Genomic DNA, 13,548 nt, shown 5'->3' on the forward strand with positions numbered 1-13,548 from the left:
GCACATCTTTGTGAGCTTCTCTTCAGTCAGTGCCCACACCTAGAGCACACCTGGTTCCCTGCCATGTTGTTTCTAAGGTCCTGCAGAGGGATGGAGGGAATGGTGTACAAGACACACTGTGCTATGAAAGCAGGTAGGGGAAAGTAGCAATGAGAGCAGGAGAGAAGGACATGACTGTAAAATGGACCTTTTACATAAGAGTCCAGGGAAGGCAGTTCTCCTGGAGGTGGAGAAAGAGAAGAAAAGTGAACAGTGAGCACCTAGCTGGCAGGTGTACAAATGGCTTTTGTACTTCAATCATAAAATCTCAGTATATGCCACAGCTTTAATTGGGATGGCAGGTCAGTGTTACCAGTGGCATTTGGATCAAACTTCTGGTTGCTTTTGAGCATGTAACTAGGTTAGTGGGACAGCTATTTAGAAACCATATGCTGCTGCTGCAGCAGCAGATGAAGTTTTCAGCCTTGAATCCCTGATGTACAGCATGCAGCTCGCACCTACTTTGGTAGATGCCAGAACAGTACAACTACTGAGACTGTCAAGTACTCTACTAATCCAGCATTATACATTGTTTTTAAAGAAAAACTACTGAGATTGTGAAATATTGTTGCCTGTGTTTTAATAGGAATCATCTGAATTCCAGAACAATGGAGAGTATAATGTGTTTGTTAGGGACCTGAGGCCAAGACACACACAAATCTTTTGTGAAACAAACTGGTGGAACCTCATGCTGTGATTGCATTTCATGAATGCAGTCATGATCACAAGCTGTATTTCAAATAAGGAAAGGACAATAAGTTATTCTTTAAATATCTGGATTTATCAGGGACTTCAAGAAAGAATTCTTTCAAATGTCTAGTTAATTTTTTATTATTTAGAGAAACCCATGTATTCCCTAATTTTTTTAATAATAAATGTGCATAGCCTAGCTATTAAGTACAAAAATTCATAGTGCTACTGCTCAGAATCTGCACCTAAATTTACAGCATGAATAGATGGAGTTGTGGTATTTCTTGAAGAGGGTTTTGGATGAGTTTGAAGGTACAATATATGTGGCAATCGAAGTCTGACTACCTCACTCTGCTTAAGCAACTGAATTGATGCTGTGACTGCTCCTCCAGCAGAGAAACTAATAAAGCAGGGAGAGGCCTGGAAAGATCCCTTTGAGTAAAAAGGGAAGTATTTTAAAGGAATTACTAATGAGTTTGTTTTTAAAAAACACTTATAAATGGTGATGAGTAGCCTCCTGTATATTTCTTTTTCCTATTTGGAATTGCCTTAACATCATTCCAACTCAATTTAGATTCGTAATGAATGTTCTTATTGAACACTATGACATGTCCTAAATATGCCTACTTTCATTTTTAGAACTAATTTGATGTATGTGTCTATAAATACTCAATTGTTTGGCTTGACTCTGTCATCTTCAGAGCAGTGCTGTCTCTGAATCCTCTGTGCATAGGAAAGCAGTGTAATTATGCATTGGATTAAAACATTTGGGTTTTCTCATGTGCAAACATTTAAAACAAGCAATTCCACCTGCAGCTTAGCAAGACAGAGCAAAAAAAAAGTGTCTGAAGAGATAAAACTCCTAAATTGTGGGTAAAATAGTATATGAAAATTATTAATCTCTAAAAATTAGAGGGTAATGGTTGACAGTCTGTCCAGAGGGAAATGGAAAATGAGGGCACAAGGGAAACTCAGAAGGGACTTTCACAAAGTAGATAACCTGTGATTCTGTCTAGTGAAGCGAGGGTTAAGCTTAGGAGGTTTGTGGTTATTTAAGGCATTTTAATGAAATCTGCCACTGAGCAAAGGCTGCAAGCCACCCTCTGTATAAAGGAGGAGGGAGCTTCCATACAGGAAGAACTGGATGACCTTGAGGAGTAATAGAAAAAGGATGTAATGTAATAATACTAAGTGCACAGTTGTGCATTGGGGGGGCTGATAAATTTTTCTGTCACTTGCAACTGATGAAAGCAAATATTAGTTTCTTCCTTTGAATATTAGTTTCTCATGCAGGATTGAGCAACCAGTACAGTATATATGTAAAAAGGCAAATGTGTTGTAGATCCCAGCATTCAGCTAGGTATATAATAATGCTTTCTCTATTAAAAAATCATATTTTCATAAGATACTGCTAAGACTGGAATCAAGATTACCCAGTTCTGGTCACCATACTGGAATAAATAGAGGATATTGTAACAGATAATCAATGAGACTGAGAGCCTGTCCTGAGAAATCTGAGTACATGGAGATAACCTCTTTTAAGAAAAATAAGCAAGGTAACTGACAACACTGGCACAAGAACAAATGGATGGAAACCCAGTGACAGATATTTAAACAGGGTTTAAAGGAGCTCTGCCTTCAAAGTCACTAGAACTCCCTGGAGGGGAGGAGCAGGAGGGAATGTAACCAGTTTACAAGCAATCCAATAATATGGTTGTTTATAGAACCATCAGGCTAATGCCAGTCCTGATTCCATGATTTTGCCCTTGGAAATTCACGTGGGAATTAGGCATAGTGGTGGGTGTTCACACACAGTTCATTTAAACAAGGGTTTTGCTGTTCAGTGAATGCTTTTCTGTACAAAGCCCCTTGTTTAGGGAAGCTTAAGGTGCTGCAATGTCACAGGCATTATGAAAGCAACTGGAGATACTGCTAAATACAGCCCAGGTATTCAAAAATCTGAATGACTTTGAAGCTCATTCAAATGAGCTGGATCCTTCAGCACTTTTGTCTTAAGTAATTAAATTGGTTTGGCAAAATAAATTTGGGCTTGGTTTATAGCCTTAGGCGAATATCATTTGCATTTTTCAAACTCATCCTCAGCTAAAAGGAGTAGAAACTGCTTTCACAGGGGAACTGGGTATGTCTCCATCCAGTGTGTCTTCTCCAGAAGTTCGTCTGTAAGAAAATTATATATTGTGAGACCAGTAAGAATTACAAGTGTTGGCAGTGTGGGGTCAGGCATAGAAAAACATCCAGTTAACTGTCTGAGTCTCTGCCCAGTCTCAGATGACACATGGATCCATCTGCTTGTGGCTGCAGTGTGCTATTTTTTCATTGTGTTTTGATTTTTGTTTAGTTCAATTACCATGTGTTTGCTGTGTAAGGACACACAGTTCTCTCTAATGGACAGCTTATTGCAGCTCTCCATCTTCTATTTGTTATTTTTTGTAGTGGCTAACATTGCTTTTCTTGGCAGTACCTGGAATAATTTCTCTAAGTGCAGTTGTTGGAGACAATTTGCAGCATGTGGCATGGTGCCTGGTTGTGACACAGCCCAGTTTCTTCATTGTCATTTCAAGGATTTTATTCTTCCCTCAATATGTTGAAAAAATATGTTATTTATAAGCAATATATTTATAAACGGGAATACTAATGAAACATATTAGTCAATACATGTTAAAACTCTTCTCAATAAGAATTATTCTTTGGAATTAGTGAGTACAGAATTCATACCCTTGAAAAAAAAGGCAGCCATTAAAAATCTGTCCTCAGGAAGGATTTTCCAACAGTAAGATTGTGCAGGTTTTCTTATCAGAATGACATTAAATCATACAGCACACCACTGCTGTGACAAAATGAAGAACCTGGGATCACTGTGAGGATTGATATCTATTACACCTGTCTACACAGTTTACTAAAGGCTTTAAGACCATTTTAAGTTTTCTTATGCCCAGCTGGGGTAGTCACAATGGCTGAATACAATAATTTGTTCTCTATTTTTATTGATTGGAGAAAAAAAATCTTGCTTAAAAGGAGGAACAATTCCTCCAAAAACTCTCTGTAGATAGTTGGGATCTACATTAGACCATTATGACACCTAGATTTTACAGTTAAAATTTACATAATTAATGAACATGTTTAAAGAAATGTTTAGTTTTATCTAAATGGGCAGTTTTCCTATTTTGAAAAGACATGGTATAAAATTAAATTATCTGGTACTCCTATTAGCATATTATAAACTGTGTAAGATCCAGAGAACAGTGCAGCAACAAGAGAGTAGTCGTGCAGAAGGTTTCTAGGTGGAGTGTACATGCAGTACTGTGTTTGATGACATGTTTTAATATTTATGAAGAACCATTCAATATAGATCATATTAAATGTACTTGCTTAGTAGAGCATTTTGAAGGCAGTCAGTAATCTAATGCAAAAATGTGTCACAGTCAGTTCCAAACAAGTGTCAAATTATGTTAGGTTTGGCTTTCTGAGTTTCTTTGGGTTATTTCTTAGCTCATTCTTAGGGAAAATATTTTCTTTGGTATCTCTATTAGACTATCTTGCAGTAAATTGGTTATGTCTTGGGTTTATTTGATTTGTAGCAGAGACATCCACAGTTCTGTAAACCAGATGTTGCTTTCAGTTTTCAGAAGGAGTTCTCCCTTGAAGATAAAGAGGAACTTGCGAACAGCACAAAGGATATTGATGCTAATCTCTTAGCAGTACTTCCCAAAGGTAGGTAAGGGAGACGTACTGCAAACACAAGTGGTAATTTAACAGCGTGTGAAGTTTCATCTATGCAAGTCCAATGCACAGCTACAATCCCTTAGGCACAGATGTTTTGTAAATGAGTTTTCCCTGTGAAGTATGCATGAAGGATGAAACGGTATGAACCACAGTGCTCTTTTACAAGACCTTCCTGCATCCCTGCTGTATAAAGTTCAGCTTTGTATACCTGTTTCAATAGGTTAGTAGTTGAAATCAAAAACTTCAGAGTTTATTTTTACAAATAGATTAATCCTGAGTTCAAAGATATTAACTTGACTTGTTAAGAGTCATATCTCTTTCCAGGCTCCTTTGGTGGTTGGTAGAGTGACTGTGCTTGCATGACCAATTGACTTGAATTTTTGTCTTGCACGCTAAAAGGCCTGCAGTACATATGGAGCTTAGTTTGGGGGATATTTTATATTTTCCAAACTTCTATCTTAGTCTGAGTGATTTCTGAAGAAGACAGCATTTCCATCTTTATCATTTGACGCAGCTGAGGTAGAGGCAAGAATTAATCCTCTTGAATTATTTAGAGAAAATCATTATGTGCTTGACCCCCCAAAGGGTGACATTTGACTGAAGAACTATGTGCAACTGGCACAAAGATGTTCCTTTCATTCAAGGATGTTATGGACATCAGAACTTGGACTAAAATTGTGTGTGTAAGTTCTGGTGGTATTTACTCTTTTCAGACAAGCTGCAAGGCCAAATGCACTAATTCCAACATAAAGGAACTGGCTTGCTCTTTTAATGTCATTTGTTGCAGAGTTCCTCTGGAAAGGAGCACTTCTTCCAGCATAACATTTAAGTGCTATATAAGTGACATGCCTGCTTTTAAATATGATCATTACAGATGTTCAGAAAGAAACATTGTTGGCAAAATGGTAGAATAGAGTGATGTACATTTATGCAATACAGACTTCTGACAGCACCAGACAGTAATTATCCATAGTCCCTCATTATTCCTTACACTTAGCCTTACAGTCATGTAGCCAGCAACTTAACTGAGCCTTCACTTGAGAAACCTTCTCTGTAAGTTGCTTCACAGTGAACTAATTTCTTTCCCAAGATGTTTCTATTTTTCAAAAAAATAGTGTCACAATGATGAAGGCATCATATTTGGTGTGTACCAGACTTAAGAAACAGCACTGGGAGCTTTTGATTGCATTGCAATGGGACTACTTAAAGCCCAGGGCTTTTGGAAAATCCAGGTTATTTTCTAGAGCCTTTCTAGAGTTAATTTTGATCCAGGTTTGCATATGTTAAGAAATTGAAGAAATATGTTTACTTTTCAACTGATACAGACTGAACTGAGGCCTGCAGTTGGGCATTGAACGTGTCAATACACCTTTGCTGGCATAAACAGAAGATAAAGGCTTTTCCAGTCTAGTTTTAAGACCATCACCTTTCCAGTTGTGGAGAGGAGGAAGTAGGAATGAGGCTGGTAGGCTTTGCTATTCCGTTAAATTTTCCTCAAAATGAAAATGTGTGGTACCTGTTTTGCAATGGTTCTTTACCATCTCTGAGAAATTAATCCTCTGGAAGGTAACTTTTGATCCATTGTGAAGTCTATCCAGGCTTCACAAGTGTACATGCTCCCCCTCTATTATGAATTTTTGGAAGGCTTAATTGAGTTTTTACAAGTGTACATGCTCCCCCTCTATTATAAATTTTTGGAAGGCTTAATTGAGTTTTTACAGCTTCTGTATTGTAAAAGGAAGACTGCTGTCATGTGGCTGCAACTTTATTCACATGTCCCCTCTGCAGCTGTCAAAAAGGGCTTTCAGCATAAACATGTTTATATTCTGTAGTAGGCTTCTGAAAGATTTCTATGAATTTATATTTCTATAAGAAATATTCCACCCTAATTTAAGGAGTTTTTAAAATATAACATGCCCTCCAAATTTACTTTTTGTTTTCATTCTGGGTCAACATACAGAACAATACTGTTTTTCCTAAATAAAGGTATTCCAAAGTAAATTTTATTTCAAAGGACTACAGTTGCCGAAGTTAAGATGCCTCTTGACAGTTTACCTCAGAGGGTGTCCTACCACAACATCCTGCTCAACATCCTAAAATAAACCCTCAAGTTCAGAGCTGTTTCTGAGCTGTGGCTGTTGTTCCTCTTGCCCTTAACTGACCAATGGTGCTTACAAATGCGTTGCCAAGAAGTAATCTAGATAAGGAGCTTTTACTGTGAAATTAATTATTTTAAGCTTCTTAGTCTTTTCTTGTGTGCTGAATCAGATTTTTGTGCTACTTTTTAGGTAGAAGTGTTGCTGTTCTTTAGTGCTCCCATGGAGTTGCTTGTGACGGTCACATGGGAAAACATCCTATGGACAGATGGGAGCTGCCCCAACATACTTAAATTGTAAACTAAAAAGGAGAAACCTGGTCACCTAAATTTGCAAGAGCCAACCAGTGTCCTTGGGAGTGAAATGTCTCCAACTGGTTTTTATGTTTTGAAGTAAAATATTTTATTCATCAAAAAGAAACCACTAGACTAGAAGATTTTCTTCATTTTGTCTTCATTTGGTTTTGCTTTTTTTGTGCGTCTTTCTCCCTCCTTACCAAAACAAGAATATTGCTGGAACTGCTTTCCCCCAAAAAATTCTCAGGTGTTGTCCAACCTAGCTGAAATTACTTCTGTAATCTCAGGCTTGGAAAAAGTGTAAGGCAGCATAGAATAGTCCCATGCTATTTTTGTCCCATGTTGTTTGGGGAGGTGTTGGGAGACAGTTTTCATGAGACCAGTGCTCTTTTTAGGACTGTGAATGGTAGTTGAATCTCTGGAACTTCAGCTAGCATGTAGCAAGAGAGTGTTGAGCTAATGCTTTAGGAATTCTTTGGATGTTCCACATTTCTTGTATGTGGGCAACTTATAGTCAAGTTTCCTTTTCTGGGGGTGGGGGGAGAGAGGACTTTCACTAATAAATGAAGCTGTGCTTTAGAGATTTACTAAAGCTTGTAAAAGACCTGCTCTCTGATCATGGTTTAAGTGACTGTATAAATTAGTGACTAGGGGGAAAAAAGGATCAGGATTTGGATGGAATGTGATTTTAGTAACTCTGAGCTCTGGAGGCATTTGACTTGTCTGAAGACAGACAATTACATGTTCTGTTTTGAAAATGTTGTGTGTATGTAGCCAACAGATGGAACAGAAAAACTCTAATAGCTAGTGGAACATAATTAAACAGTAGATTTGGGGAGGTGAGAGCAAAGTCTTTATGAGAAATCATTTCCTTTGGTGTGAAGGAAAGAAGCCTTCCTGAAATGAAGGCTGGTTTCAAATGGCTGGTTCCATTACCAGCCCAGCTTGAGTTGACAGGGCAACAGTGGAAACTGCTCATGCATTGAGAGAAACTCTGTGAAAACACAACATAAAGGCTCATCTTTGCTTTGGTGTTGGTTCAGGATCAGAATGTGTTAATTCCTGCTGATCCTGCACATTTTATCTGCAGTCCTACTTTTAGGCTTTTCAGCATGTAAGGTTGATGTGACAGTGAGTGTCAACAGTATCTATGAGGTGTGAGCGCTGGTATTGAGCACAGCAAACTTCCTGGATGAGTCATCTCAGCTGGAACCCTGACCAAGCCATGCATGTTAAGTTCTTGCAGTAGTGATAAGGCAGAAAAGGTGCATCTGACCTATAAAAGGGTGGTGTTTCCATAATTATCTTCTAAGTATCTAGAGCAATAAGATCAGGTAGCAAGAAAAATAAGCTGATAGGTTTACCTCTGCAGTGGAACAATGTCAGCTAGACACTCCTGACTCATCAGGTGTTTCTGATGTCAATCTCTGCCAATTTAGCAGTCATAGACTTTCCCTTGCTTTAACTTTTGATCCCTGGGTCGCCAGGGTTAGAGCCCCAGAGGTGCTCTGGCTCAAGAATTGGTGCACACAGCTTTCAGCACCATGTTTGCCAAGGCCACAGTGTGTGGATGTGCATGTCTGTGTGTTAGGCACACCCCACCCCAGTCCACTACTTCCCTGGACAGCCTGGGCAGTTTCTCTTCCTGGTGGTAAGAAGTCACACTGCACTTATTTGTGTAGCACTCACTGCTCCAGTGTGGTCTGCACATGCACATATGTGTGTATATATAGGGATTACTTCATCTATCGTGCCTCCCCTTGGTTCACTACAATTTTGTGGACTGTGGCAGCTGTGTGCTGGCACTTAAAACTGGCAAAGGGTTCAGGAGAAGAGAAGGAAAGTAAGTCCAATTAAAACTACAAGGGAAAGGAGGCAAAGTAGCAAGTGATTAAACATGCCATGATGGTGCATGGTAATTTTCACTTCAGCAATGAGTCACTGGGATTCTTGGGATTTGATCAATATAAGGGTGTGGAGGAAAGTAAGGAAGAGGGAACCTCTTCCTCACTGCTCCTCTTTAAACATGGTCAGTCCCTGACCTTTGAGTAGGCAGGGTAAGCAGGCTTTCCATACTACCTGGTTTTGAAATGGGTTACTAGGGCACATAAGTTTGACTTTAGCTAATCAAAATACAGCTTGTCCAGTATATACTAGATCTTGAAAACTGCTGGAATGGGCATGGCTAGATCTTGAAAACTGCTGGAATGGGCATGGCAGATTTGGGATTAGCCTGGAAGTACATGGAAGGGAGGAGTGCTTGAGGGTCACACCTATGTGCCTAATGCACTTTTGACGGCACAACCTTAATAAGCTAGGAAAACAAGAGGAAAATGCTCATTTCCTCACAAAAGCTATTTCAAACCACTGAACTTTATTTGACTGTTCCTTCTTATTCTAAAGCATTTTAGCAAGTTTCTGAAACTTACTGTTGTATAAGCTACATAATGTTTTGTTGTCTCAGTTTCAGAATTAAGAAAACTCTTTGAACCAAACAACCAAGATTTTTTGGAAATGAAAAGGTAAAGGAAAAAAAGTGTTTGGCCTATAAAACAAAACACTCAGCTTGTTTTGTTACCTCCTCATAGAAACTCTGCCCTCGAATCTTCAAGATGCTGTTTTCACATTTTTCACATATTTTTCAGAAAAGAAAGAATAGCTAGGCGCTTAGAGGGAATTGAGAATGATACACAGCCTATGCTTCTACAAAACTGCCCAGGATCAGTCACACACCGTTTGCTAGAAGAAGATACACCAAGATATATGCGAGCAACTGACCCATACAGCCCCCACTTAGGTAAGTGGCACACGGCAGTCGGTCTTGCACTGCTGAATAACTTCATGTTTGCTACACTATCAGCCTAGAAGCTCTTCCACAGAAGAGCTCTGTCAGGTTGTTTGTTTTTTTTTTAAATTTGCCTTTTAAGTCTCCAGTTGTCTTACTTGAAAAATGTTGATTGTTCTTATTGCTTTAAAATAACTATTTGAATTGAGAACTATTACTTATTAAAGAATTATTCCTAATACATGTTTCTTAATTGTTTGTGTGTGCTTTTGGAGACAAAAGTGCAAAAACATAATGTGTCTGTGCAGTCACTTTGTTTGTAAGAAAATGGAAAGCTTTTAGTTCAATCAGTTTGAGGGGTGGGTGGCGTACCTGGAGTTTTGGGAAGGATTTGCTCATATATGTTGCACTTTTTACAGGAAGATCAAATGAAGAAGAGGAAACTTCAGATTCTTCTGTAGAGAAACACCCCAGATCATCCAGATACCGATCAGAAACCACAGGAGGTAATACAGAGCCCATGTACAGTACAGCAAACATGGATGTGCAGGAACTAGAGTCAAAAGCAGAGAGAATAGCTAGGTACAAAGCAGAGAGGCGACGCCAGCTGGCAGAAAAGTATGGATTAGCTCTTGAGTCTGACTTGGATTCTGACTACTCATCCAGATATACACGGGCAAGGAAAGATCCTGACAGTGTGGAAAGAAAGGGAGTGAAAAGTGAAAGGCAAGATGATGAAAACAAGGACTATGGCAGCCTCTATTTTTCCAGGACTGAGACAAAGTCATCAAAGAGTGTGATTTCTGACTCCAAAGAGTACTCCAGCCGTGAAGATAAAGATGACCTCTCAAATGAAAAGGGTGTTAGAAAAGCAGATGACAGTGCCATTAGACAGGCTTCTGAGCCTTCAGCAACCTTGGATAGTTCTGTCTCCCTTTCCCTTTCTGGACGAGACTCTTCCTGCTATAACGAAGTGCCAATGCCACCAAAGCAAGCCCACCGAGAGTCCCTCTCTTCACCAAAGCGGGCAGCCTCACCCACCCACTTGCAGAATGACCAGCCCTTGCACAGTAACAGCAGACAAAGGTAAGCATGATTTCTATTTTATGTTTTGCTGTAGATTCCTTTATCTTAATCAGCTTCTGCATCAGTGTCTACACTATTAATGAGAATGTATTTATTACCCTTGAAGAATGTATTTAGTTGCTTTGGATGTCTCAGGCTGGATTAGTTGGGTTTATTATATCACAGTGTGTGTCTGATACAAGGAAGTGGCTATGTATTTCTCTAATTAGCTATGTCCTTGGTTTCACTTTATATTTATAGAATTTTTGCTAAAATTAGGCCCTTTGTGAGGAACACACAAACCAGAAATTGAAGGAGTTATGGTTCTAAATCTCCTTGGGTTTTTATTTTTGTTTTTTTAATAACCTGTTAGAGGAAGGCTTTAACTTTCTTTCTTGTATACCTTGTAATTGTTGGCTGGGAGCTTCCAAGTAGAGGCAAGCTGCTTCCCATTGAAGATTTGACTATCTTTATAATGGCTTCTGCCAAAATAAAACAGTGTGAAAACTTAAAAGCTGAAGAGTGTCTTGGGTCAGTTGAAATAATAGTTGATTTGTTTTCCTGATGTGAAAGTATAAAAACCCTTTTGAACTGTGGAGTCAATTTTTCAGATAGTATCAGGCATATACGTGCATGGAGGGGCATAGAGGAGAGTTTAAATTCTATGCTGAATTACTTTAGACTTGACAAATTTACTATGGTAATAGGGTAACCAGATTCTTCCAAAAGGAAAAAAAAATTAGTTTCCACTAATTTTACATTACAATTTCTCAGTGTGGTGTAGAAGTACTGTCAAATTCTTATGCTGATTGAAAATAATGTGTGACTAAGAATTTTTTTGAAGTATGATTTTCTCTAAGTGTGAGTCTTTAATTTCTTGGTAGGTGGATAGATATAAAATAATAACTTAAAATGTTGCAACTAAAAATTATGTAAATGAGAACTTTATACATATATGCATGATGCTGAACAGTGTTGACTATTTTTAAGAAACAGAGGTAACTGGTATAAACTCAACCATTTATGCTTTCCATAGTGCACAAGAGCTTTTCCAGTCCCAATTGTGAGAAATCAGGAAAAAAAAGGAAAGACACCTACATGGATTATTAAAGAAGCAAATGAACAGTAGTGAGCAGAGACAGGTGTTTTGGGAAGAGTATAAGTGCACTGCCCAGTTGTGTAGAGATGAGGTTAGGAGGGGCAAGGGGAAGCTGGAGCTGAATTTGGCAAGGAATGCAAAGCATAGCAAGGACTTCTACAGGTATGTTAGCTGGATATGGAAGGTCAAAGCAAAACTGGTAACAACGGATAAGGAGAAGACAAAACTACTTTTTTGCCTTAACCTTCGATGGGAACCTCTCTTTCCACACCTCATGAGTGGGTGGACAGCAGGGTGGTGACTGGGGAAACAAAGTCCCTCCCACTATAAGAAAAAAATCATGTTCCTGACTGCCTGAGGAAACTGAACAAAAATAAGGCTACAGGACCCAATTAGATTTATCCTGGAGTCTTGAGGGAATTGGCTGATATAGCTCCATGATATCTGAGCCATCAGGTGAAGTCCCAAGTGACTGGAAAAAGGGAAACATTGCACCCATCTTTAAAAAGGGTAGAAAGGAGGATACTGGAAACTGCTGCCCTGTCAGCCTCACCTCTGTGCCTGGGAAGATCATGGAACAGATCCTCTCAGAAACTATGCTAAGGTACTTGGAGAACAGGGAGGTGATTCGAGACAGCCAACACAGCTTCTTCAAGGCAAGTCCTACCTGACCCATCAGTGGCCTTCTGTGGTTGAGTGACTACATAAGGGGACAAGGAAAAGGCTACAGATGTCTCTGTCTGTGCTCCTGCAAGAGCACACAGTCCCCCACAGCATCCTTCTCTCTAAATTGAAGAGCTATGGATAGATTGTTCAGTAGGTGAGGAGTTGGTTGGAGAGCTGCCTCCAGAGAGTAGTGGTCAACAACTCAGAGTCCTGATGGACATGAGTGACAAGTGGTGTCCCTTAAGGGTCTCTGTGGGGACCAGGGTTATTTAATGTCTTCCTTAATGACACAAGGGGGTTGAGTGCACCCTCAGCAGTTTTGCAGATGACAGCAAGATGAGTGGTGTGGTTGACACTCCTGAAGGATGGGATAATCACCCAGAGGGACATAGAAAAGCTTGAGAAGTGGGCTGATCAGAGTCTCATGAGGGCTTTGGTAAGGCCAAGGGCAAAGTCCTGCACCTGGGCTGGGGCATGCCCCAGTAGTACCAGTACCGACTGGGGTCGAAGGGATTGAGAGCAGCTCTGCCAAGAACTTCGGGGAACTGGTGGATGAGGGGCTGCACATGAGCTGGCAATGTGCACCTGCAGCCCAGAAAGCTAAATGTGACCTGGACCACATCAAAAGGATCATGGTCAGCAGGTTGAGAGAGGTGATTCTGCCCCCTGTAAATCACTCTCTTGAGATCCCACCTGGAATACTGTATCTGTAATCCCCAGCACAGGAAAGACATGGAGTGTTGGAGCAAGTCCAGAAGAGAGCCACAAAAATAATCAGAGCAATGGGGTACCTTTCCTATGAGGAAAGGCTGAGAGAGTTGGGGTTGTTTAGCTTGGAAAAGAAAAGGCTCCAGGGAGACCTGATTTCAGCCTCTCAGTGCTGCAGGAGGTGATTATAAGATTGGGACAGACTTTTTAACAGGGGCATTCCTCCTTTCTGATAGGACAAGGAGGAGTAGTTTGAACTAAAAGAGGGGTAGTTTGATACTAGATATAAGGAAGAAGATACTAGATATAAGGCTGGTAAAACCCTGGCACAGGTTGTCCAGAGAGAATATAGATGCCCCA

General features: G+C 39.7%; 1 protein-coding gene across 9 annotated transcripts in view; it reads left to right on the forward strand.

The window, feature by feature from the left end:
* The window catches only part of SVIL (supervillin), a gene marked incomplete at its 5' end in the record, with an annotated part of 133,447 nt that overhangs the window by 70,274 nt on the left and 49,625 nt on the right, over positions 1 to 13,548 (forward strand). For all 9 annotated transcript variants that reach the window (XM_084207189.1, XM_084207183.1, XM_084207181.1 and 6 more), the window contains 4 exons: positions 4,370 to 4,461; positions 9,330 to 9,387; positions 9,511 to 9,662; positions 10,070 to 10,736. In XM_084207189.1, the coding sequence (XP_084063315.1) occupies positions 9,380 to 9,387; positions 9,511 to 9,662; positions 10,070 to 10,736 (827 nt within the window). The remainder of the gene's footprint in view (positions 1 to 4,369; positions 4,462 to 9,329; positions 9,388 to 9,510; positions 9,663 to 10,069; positions 10,737 to 13,548) is intronic.

Source organism: Fringilla coelebs (genome assembly GCF_963513975.1).
Source record: "Fringilla coelebs genome assembly, chromosome: 1".
NCBI classification, from domain to species: domain Eukaryota; kingdom Metazoa; phylum Chordata; class Aves; order Passeriformes; family Fringillidae; genus Fringilla; species Fringilla coelebs.